General features: G+C 35.0%; 2 protein-coding genes across 7 annotated transcripts in view; one reads left to right on the forward strand and one right to left on the reverse strand.

The window, feature by feature from the left end:
* LOC126772352 (solute carrier family 12 member 6) overlaps positions 1 to 10,093 on the reverse strand; it is a 337,172-nt gene that overhangs the window by 114,816 nt on the left and 212,263 nt on the right. The gene's annotated exons all lie outside the window — the stretch shown is intronic.
* Positions 1,111 to 5,996, forward strand: LOC126772721 (trypsin, alkaline C-like). The gene is made up of 8 exons (XM_050493253.1): positions 1,111 to 1,159; positions 1,301 to 1,472; positions 1,577 to 1,832; positions 2,394 to 2,683; positions 4,775 to 4,821; positions 4,997 to 5,168; positions 5,300 to 5,555; positions 5,700 to 5,996. Exons 1-8 carry the CDS (start codon positions 1,111 to 1,113, stop codon positions 5,994 to 5,996), a joined length of 1,539 nt encoding a protein of 512 aa, XP_050349210.1.

Below are 10,093 nucleotides of genomic sequence, written 5' to 3' on the forward strand. Positions count from 1 at the left end.
TTTTTGATAATCTCAAGTTTAAGTTGGAAATGTAAACGTGATGTAACTTTGTATAAATTTTACCCGTACGAAATCGAAACGGGCGGCTAGTAAAGTATAAATTACATATAAGTATTGTATTATTTAGTATGATATAGGCCTTTGTAAATTGGCTTTAGTTGGCCAAGTTGCTTCAGATGTCGAGGTTCAAATACCAGATTTAACGTGTAAAAAGTTTTGAGTATTTCAATCGTAAAATTTTCACTTCAGATGTTAGAATTGGTAATTTAATTTTGTGAAATGACGATTCAAATATGCTTTAATTGACATATTACATAATTTAAATTACATAACACTCTCCGGCTCCAAAGCTTATAAAAGGTACTTGTAATCAAAACGATAATACTTTAGACATGTTTGATTTAAAGAACGAAGACGATCATTGGGGGAAAACACGGCTCATTATGCAATATGGCAACTTAAAACATTCGCATCTCGAAATTAATGTACAAATCTTATAAAAAAGTGCATGATGCATGATTTTGGGGTAAGCACAGAATGAAAATCTAAAAAATAAATTTTTATCAACATTTTTGTAACATCACTGCCTCTGGCTCTGCTAAAAGTGCAGCGTCTTGCGTTAAATAAAACACAAATGAGTTTACATTGTTATAATAAAATAGGGGCTGTACACGCTCCGCGTCTGCGATTTCATAAAAACACTACACGGTTAAAACACACAAGATCACAGTCGGGAGTTGAAATCTCTCTGTCTGAATTGACATTTAGGCAATTATACATAATATTTTGGATCAATAACACGTTTTTTGCGATTTGAATATCTTATAGCGACTAAAACGTATTGTGAGCTGTTTTTTTCGCTTAATGAGCGTTAACGTTTTTTGAACCTAGCAGATAATACATTTATATTATAAATACCACATCACTATCGCTATGATTTTATGTGTATAACGTTAATAATTGATTAAGGTAGGAATTACAGGGATTAATGAGGGATTTAGTATCAGTGTTTTTATCGTCTGATAGTTTTAAGGATTTTGACTGCAGGCAAGTATAAAAACATATTGTCTCTAGTGTAGAATATCAAAGTGTTGGTGAGTTTCATTTAGGATGCGTGCTGCATTTATATTATTGGCCCTAGGCCTCGCTGCGGTTACAGGTATGAATAATTGTCAAATTAAAATATTAATTATATTTCAATTTCAAATTTATTACATTATAAGAAGTAACAAAATGCATAGATTCACAAATGATATACGATAGAAATATTGTAATTAAAATGTATACATTTTTGCCACAGCCGTACCTTCGAATCCACAAAGGATTGTCGGAGGATCAGTCACAAATATTAGCCAGTACCCGTATGGTGTGGCTCTCCTCTACTCATGGTCAGGAAGTGGTAGCTTCCTTCAGGCCTGTGGAGGCACCATTTTGAACAACAGGGCTGTACTTACTGCCGCACATTGCCTTATGTAAGTAGAGCTTCAGGTGATTTGATTAATAGTTTTAAATATTTAAATAAATTGAGTTAAAACTGGATACTTTACGTATAATTTCGTTTATGCACTCATTTCAGTGGTGACACAATCATTCGCTGGCGCAGTCGCGTTGGTTCAACCTTTGCCAACAGCGGTGGAATTGTTCACACGACCAGCAGAATAATTCTTCATCCTAACTACAACACCAACACCTTTGACCAAGATATAGCAATCATGCATATCACCGGATCTTTCTCTTTCAATAATAATGTACGTGCCGGTCGAATTGCTGGCAGCAACTACAATCTTGCTGATAACCAACCAGTTTGGGCCATCGGATGGGGAGCTACTAGTGTAAGTTGATCTTATTTGTATGAATATAATATTTCATAATATTTCTTCACTAGTTTTGATTTCGTTGAGCTGAGATGGCCTAGTGGCTAGAATGCGTGAATCCTAACCGATGATCGTGGATTCAAACTCAGGGAAGCACCATTGAATTTTCATGTGCTTAATTTGTATTTATAATTCATCTCGTGCTTGACGGTAAAGGAAAACATCGTGAAAAAACCTGCATGTGTCTAATTTCATTGAAATTCTGCCACATGTGTATTCTACCAACCCACATTGGAGCAGCGTGGTGGAATAAGCTCTAAGCCTTCTCCTCAAAAAGGAAAGGAGGCCTTAGCCCAGCAGTGGGACAGGCTGTTACTGTTTGATTCCGTACGTTTAAGTATTCTTCAGAAGGCATGCGGAATATACTCATATGCACTTGCCAAATTAATTCTTCCGTCACGGATCAAGGCTAATAGAAAAATCATCATCTCTATGAAACTGTTTTCATCAGACGTTCTCAGCAGGTTTCATTGTTTTCATTTGATATAATAAAACTAAACTATCTCTTTATTTGTTTAGGTTGGTGGAAGTTCTTCTGAACAGCTTCGCCACGTCCAAATTTGGACTGTTAACCAAGCTATCTGCAGAAGTCGTTACGCTGAGTTAGGTCGCACAATCACTGACAATATGCTGTGCTCCGGTTGGCTAGACGTTGGTGGTCGCGACCAATGTCAGGGAGACTCTGGTGGTCCTCTGTTCCATAATGACGTTGTTGTCGGTGTTTGCTCTTGGGGAGAGAGATGTGCCCTGGCCCGTTACCCTGGTGTTAATGTTCGTGTATCTCGCTACACATCTTGGATTCAAAACAATTCTTAATTTAAAAAAGTAAATGGCATTTTAATCTAATAAAAAGAATATTTATAAAAAAATCTTTCATTTAGGTACACCTCAATAACATTGGTTACAAATAAAAACAAATTTACTTTAAATAGGAACGTCCTCAATGTAACAAAGTTGATACGATATAGCTGATCCTTTAATTTATTTCTTATTATTAAATGAAGACACTATATTTTGCATTCAAAAGAGTTAACCAAGAAACAAGAAATATACTCTAAATAATAATTTAGATGCGATTGCTTTAAAAATCTCTTGCTGCATTGAGTCTCTGTGATTAACAAAAAAGAAACAGCTGCTCAAGTGTTCAAGCTGATTTGCGAACACATTTAAATGCCGTAGAAAAAATCTGGCTCTTTTCTTCTTTGCCACAATTTGAGTCTGAAATTTCATACTTTTCACCCTAACAGCGGAGCGATAACTTTGAGATATGAAATATTTTGATTTCCTATCAAATGCTATTTAATTCTACAGATAAGAGAAAAAAATTAATTTCATGTAAATTTCATTACGTTTCACAAAATAGCTTCCAAATAACAAGTTTAAATGCCTTGTGTCTAGATTAAGATATTTTGTATCATTATCTTTCAATGGTCTTCATGTAAAAGGTTTTGAGGTAAAGGTTTATTTTGTATAATTTTTTTTCGCAAGGCCACCATGGTCGGTAGACATCGATACTTATCGAGACCAAGAAAGTATAATTATGCATGTCAGCGGCTCTTTCTATTTCATTAATAATACAAGCACTGTTAAAATGCAGGCAACTATCTTGGTGACAGCCAACAGGCTTGTGTCATCGGATGAGGAACTACTAGTGTAGGTTGTTCTTATCCGTATGAAAATATTATTTTTATTCACGACGCCTTCCGTTTTGATTGGCAATTCTGTTTATACGTACATAGTAACTAGCAGCCTGTCTCAACTTTGTACGAGTTAAATTCATACAAAATAACCCCTTTATTTTTTCTATTTATATCATCATTTGAGATGGTGAAAAGTTCTCGAAGGGACATATGAAGCGCTATAACCAGCGTTTATTGCGCCATAGTAAGGAGAATGTTCGGAGCTCGAAAATACAAATATAGAGCGAAAATAGTTAAAACAGATAATTGTCCAAAAGAAAACTTACCTGAGAAAGTCGAAGCAGTCATCAACAACAACATCACGTCCCAGACCACAATAGTACAAACAGGGCTTGACACAATGGCTTATAGGGTGACAAAACATATTTCGGGGAAAAAGATGAAAGTGTGATATAGCGGGTCCACTTGTGGTATTGGTGTGGTGCATCGACTCTGATGCCAAGGTGCAAACAATGGCATCAATACCTAAACAGCACGAACACGAGAGTTGTGGCAGACCCTTAGCGGTTAGACTATAATAAATAACTTCGGAGCCATTCTTGTAATTTATTTAAAATATCGCTAGTGTGACAAAAGCATTAAGCACAATTTTATTTTATTTAACATACAGCCGTTCGAAGCTTATCAAACACATCAGTCAACTGTTGCTATGCTCGAACATTAATTCATGCATCGTCCAGGTTCGCTTTAACAGCGTGAACTGCACCTGTTGTTCCGTAGTACATAGCTCGTGTGCAACTGACTGTAATATCAGCGGTAGCTTATTGGCTGGGATTAACAGTAGACTATCGAAGACGTCACATCAATTATATGCGATGAAAAGTAATCCACTGACATATAAACAACGACTCCAAATGTAAAATATTAAGTTTCATCAATAAATATTTCAGTAGAACGTTAAGTGTATTATGACATCTTAACTAAAAATGAAAATAAGATATAAAGGAAAATGTAAAATATTGATAATACAAATTCAAATATTTTAAATTAATTATCAAATTTTCGTTACAGCTCAACTGCAATTATGTATTTTATAAGAGATATTTATGTAATTTATTATAAGGAATCAGTTAGATATAATGGTGATTAATTATTAATGCAGTATGTATTTTTATCTTGACATATCTTAAATGGTGTTTAGAGAACAGATATAAAAAGTTATTTATAGTGGCAAGTGCCGTAAGTAATTCATTCGTTCAGAATGCGTGCAACATTTTTAGTGGCCCTTAGCTTGGCTGCGGTTTCAGGTAAAAATCTGAAATGATTTCATAAATAGTTATCATTCAATCTTATCACTTTATAAAGTTAAATTGCTTTTCAAAATATATTTTTTTAAATGAATACTATTATGATGATAGTACTTAGACTATAATTTATAGACTTTAATATTGATACACAATTTTTTCTTTTCTTTTATTGCAGCCGTGCCTTCAAATCCGCAAAGAATTGTTGGCGGATCAGTAACAACCATTGACAGATACCCAAGCGGGGTTTCTCTTTTGTATTCATGGACAGGAATTAGTAACTACGTACAAACCTGTGGTGGTGCCATTATAAACAACAGATCCATTCTCACCGCTGCACATTGCCTTGAGTAAGTTTATTAAATTAAATAATTATTTTTACCGTGTGTTACAAATTATCGTTAAATATTTAAAACCAGGAATAAATCATATAAGACTGGTATTATTGGCATTCAATAAATTTGCTGCGATCTTTTTTCAGTGGTGACACCATTAACCGTTGGCGCGCACGAGTTGGTTCTACCAACGCCAACAGTGGTGGAGTTGTTCACACGACCAACAGAATCATAATTCATCCCGGCTATAATAGACGCACCGTAGACAACGATATTGCACTCTTGCGAATCACTGACTCATTTTCTTACAACAATAATGTGCGCGCTGGTCAAATAGCAGGCGCCAATTATAATCTCGGTGATAACCAGGCTGTGTGGGCAATCGGATGGGGAAGAACCAGCGTAAGTTAAAAATAAACATGTTAATTTATAAAGAGGCTTAAAAAAATAATAGTAACATATCACCATTTTAAATTTTCAATATGTGCGGTCGATAGAAAGTTTGTAAAGTTAGTAGAAGAAATTCAATTATTATTTGTATTCCAGGCTGGTGGAAGTTCTTCTGAACAGCTTCGTCACGTCCAAATTTGGACTGTTAACCAGGCTACCTGCAGATCCCGTTACGTTGCGATCGGTCGCACAGTCACCGACAACATGTTGTGTTCTGGTTGGCTCGATGTTGGCGGTCGCGATCAATGCCAAGGAGACTCTGGTGGTCCTCTGTACCACAATAATATTATTGTTGGTGTATGCTCCTGGGGGGAGAGTTGCGCTCTCGCACGATTTCCTGGTGTTAATGCTCGCGTTAGTCGCTACACAGCCTGGATTCAAAGCAACGCTTAATTTTAAATAACGTTTTGAGCAATTTTGTAAAAATATTTGATACAGTAAAACATTATTCAAAAATCAAAATATGTTTATTCATCATTATGTCCTCCTGAGCGATTGATCGAGCGATCGAATCGTGTATTGCATTGATCGACATACGAGTATATGCAGAAAACCAATCACGTCGCTGTGTTTCAAATATAACTTAATAAAAAAAAAAAACACTTTTTTACACTTACATAGTGTAAAAACGCCTGCCTGAAGACGCCGAATTTTTCGATTTATTGTTTTCAAAACCCATTTAATTAATAATTGCGTTTGTAGTACTGAATACCTTAAGAATCTGTACTGTGCATAAATCTACATCACGCGTCTATATTATATATAGTTTTTATTTTATTTGTAAAAGCATACTTACAAATTTAATATCTAATATGCATGTCATTTAAAAGTGTAAATAGCACTTCCAGATTTACAAATTAAAAGTAACAAAAAATCATTAATAGATTTAAAATATGTATACATTAAATTGTAATTTAATATCATTGTTATGATAGAAATCAGTGAAAAATTAGAAATATCATCGTTATAATAACTGCATCTTTTAAAGTTATAATGGCTATTTGCGAGTTACAAAAACCAAAGCAAGCTTTTATATTTGTCTGTCTGTCTCTTTGTCCGGGGTAATCTTTAAAACAGCTAAAAATTACAAATTGAAAAAATAAAAGAAGTGTTTCAATGTACCATTTAGTCTTTATTTTATTAAATTTGGTTGAGTCTATCTAAAAGTTATAAAGTTCACGTACTTATTTTTGTTGTTATAAGATATGTAGCGGTCTTTAGCCCATTTGGAGTTTTTTTCGTTAATTTCAATATTACATTCGATCAATCAACGATACCTTTTAAAATATAAGCAGCTGCGAAATCGTTGCAGTTTGCTTTGTCGTGATACTCAGCGTAAGTTTATTACTAATGCTATCGAAAATAGCGAAAAATCTAAGATTTGGAAGTTTTTGAGATCATTGGGGATAGGGCGTCAGCGGGAAACGTTTCCTGCCGATTTCAATACCGATGATCTTAAAAAACACTTTATTTACTATTCCTCTCTAAACAATCAGTACAAATCCATCACACTTAACTATCTCCATTCATTGCCAATCCCTGACTATCCTCCTTTCCAATTCAGTCCTGTCAGCATGGGAGAATTAAGAAAACACATACTATACATAAAATCAGATACAATCGGTTGTGACGGAATTAATCAAAAACTCATACTTCTTACCCTTAACAGTATTTTGCCTACTTTATGCCACATATATAACTATTCTTTATTATATGGTGCCTTCTGTATATCGTAAAACTCTCGTGATTCCTATTCCCAAAGTTCCCAATCCTTTGCTTCCTTCTCATTATAGACCTATTTCTGTTCTTCCATTTCTTTGAAAGGTATTAGAGCGTGTTGTTTATTCTCAACTAAACCAATTCCTCACTATTAATAAAAACCTGTGCCCTTTTCAATCTGGGCTTAGATTAGGCCATAGTACAGTTACAGCTCTTGTTAAGGTATGTGACTACATTCGCCAGAGTATTGATAACAAATCCATGACTATACTAGCTCTCCTTGACTTTTCAAATGGCTTTAATAACATCGACTATGACATACGCTAGGCAATTCTAAGATCGTTAAAGATATATTCTGCCATTGAATGGTTTCGCTCTTATCTGTTTAACCGACATGCACCGACCGACCGAGCAATGCATAATGGCTAATAATAAATATTAATCTTATCTAGATATTCCTTCCGGTTTTTCCGATTCCGGGATTCCGGCGGGACCGCAAGGTGGTGTGCTCTCTCCTTTCCTCTTTTCTATATTCATTAGTACTCTCTCTTCATTTATTTCTTCCTCTTATCATCTATATGCTGATGATCTACAAATTTACGTAACCGATCCTTTAGACAGTATCGATGAGGCTGTTGCAACTTTGAATCATGATTTGGCAAAGATATCTGATTGGTGTAAATCTTACGGTCTCCAAATAAACCCGAGGAAGTCGCTAGTGGCTATATTTGAAAGTTTTAAGCTTCTGTCGACGGTCCATGGTAAACATCTACCTCCAATCTTATTTGAGGGCCAAATATTATACATGCAAGAGACTGTTAGAAGTTTTGGATTACTTCTTAATGCTTCCTTTTCCTGAGTACCTCAAATTGCTGAAATGAGTAAGATTTTCGCTATCACTGGTTTTTTAAGGCGATGGAAAAACCTATTGCCTATCAAGGCTAAAATCAGCTTAGCTGAAGCGTTCCTCTTGCCAATACTAGATTATGCTGTTGTCTGCTACATGGATTTAACTGAAGACCTCCTAAGTAAATATAAAACGGTTGCAAAATATAGCCTAAGATTTATTTTTGGTCTGTGAAAGTTTGATCATGTTTCTCAGTAAAAGTGGCTGCCAATCAGACTTCTAAGAAATCTGCACGTCTTATCTCTTCTCTACTCTATTCTTTATATCGATCACTTATCACCTTACCTTAAAGAACGCTTTAAATTTCTTGGTTGCGACAGCGCACACAACCTGCGTTCTTCGAATGATAATAAACTGGTTACCCCCTGCAGCCGGACATAAACCTACAGCAACTCTTTTATTGCAAAAACCATCAAACTATGGAATGCACTACCCAGATATTCTTCAGTCGAATTAATTGAGCATTTTGAAATACCGCTTGAAAAGCTATTATTTGTCCATATAATAGTAAGGTATGTTTGTATGTATGAAATAGTATGTAGCTTATAATTATCTATACATAATTTTATACTCTATAATTATACATAATATGTATATGTATATTTATATATGTATGTATTATTATATGTGCTTAGTGGGATGTAGATATGCGTAGTTTATTAAATATTCAGTATCTCCTTTTTATATATAAATGCACTTACCTGTTTTCTTACAAAAATTCATTCACCAAAGGTTGTCTGTTAGAGATCGCTATAAGTGATAAGACCGCCTTTGCGCACCATATTTTATTTTTCTTTTTCTTTGATTGTTTCCTATTTCTCTTATCTTATTTATATGTTGTGCAACAAGTGTTAAGTAAATAAATAAATACATTTTTGACTAAGGTTACAATTATGAAACAGGTTGTAATTTTGTTCTAATAGTATGGTATATATTTTACTGGTGGTAGGGCTTTGTGCAAGCTCGTCTGGGTAGGTACCACCCACTCATCAGATATTCTACCGCAAAACAGCAATACTTGATATTGTTGTGTTCCGGTTTGAAGGGTGAGTGAGCCAGTGTAATTACAGGCACAAGGACATAAAATCTTAGTTCCCAAGGTTGGTGGCGCATTGGCTATAAGCGATGGTTGACATTTCTTACAATGCCAATGTCTAAGGGCGTTTGGTGACCACTTACCATCAGGTGGCCCATATGCTCGTCCACCTTCCTATTCTATAAAAAAAATAAATGTTTTTTTTTGTAAAAGACAGCAAGCAAGCTTGACGCTCACTTGATGGAAAGTCAATATCACCACCCATAGACACCTGCAACACCCGAAGCCTTAGAATGAGTACGCTCTTTTCTTGAAGGTATCTATGCCATATTGGTTGGGAAAAGTCGCCGGCGAAAGCTGGTTCCACAGAGTGGTAGTGCGAGGCAAGAAATACCTTGAAATAATGCTGTTTTGGATTTTTTGTAAAAGATTAATTTTGTAGTTGTAACTTTATTTATAGTTTAATTAGATTAGGAGGGTTGTCATTTTTTTCTATTACGTGCTGCTGCTTTACATATGGGAAACTATATTTATTTATTATATTTAAAAAACTTTATTGATCACCACAATATGTAGTTGGAACGAGAGGCGGACTTATGATTGAAGGCATTCTCTGCCAGTCAACCTTTAGGCTAAACAGAAATACGCGAAGGGTAATCAGTATTGTATTAACAACAATACAAATATATGTGCACAAAAATATATTTAAATAAATTAGCTTGACGGGGAATGAAAACGTCGTGACGAAGTCTGCACGCGTTCGGCTAAATTTCAAAAATAAACTCAAAACCTGTTATTGTTACTCCCGATGGTAACTGAAGCCCGTGT

Source organism: Nymphalis io, chromosome 1 (genome assembly GCF_905147045.1).
Source record: "Nymphalis io chromosome 1, ilAglIoxx1.1, whole genome shotgun sequence".
Classification (NCBI taxonomy): Eukaryota; Metazoa; Arthropoda; class Insecta; order Lepidoptera; family Nymphalidae; genus Nymphalis; species Nymphalis io.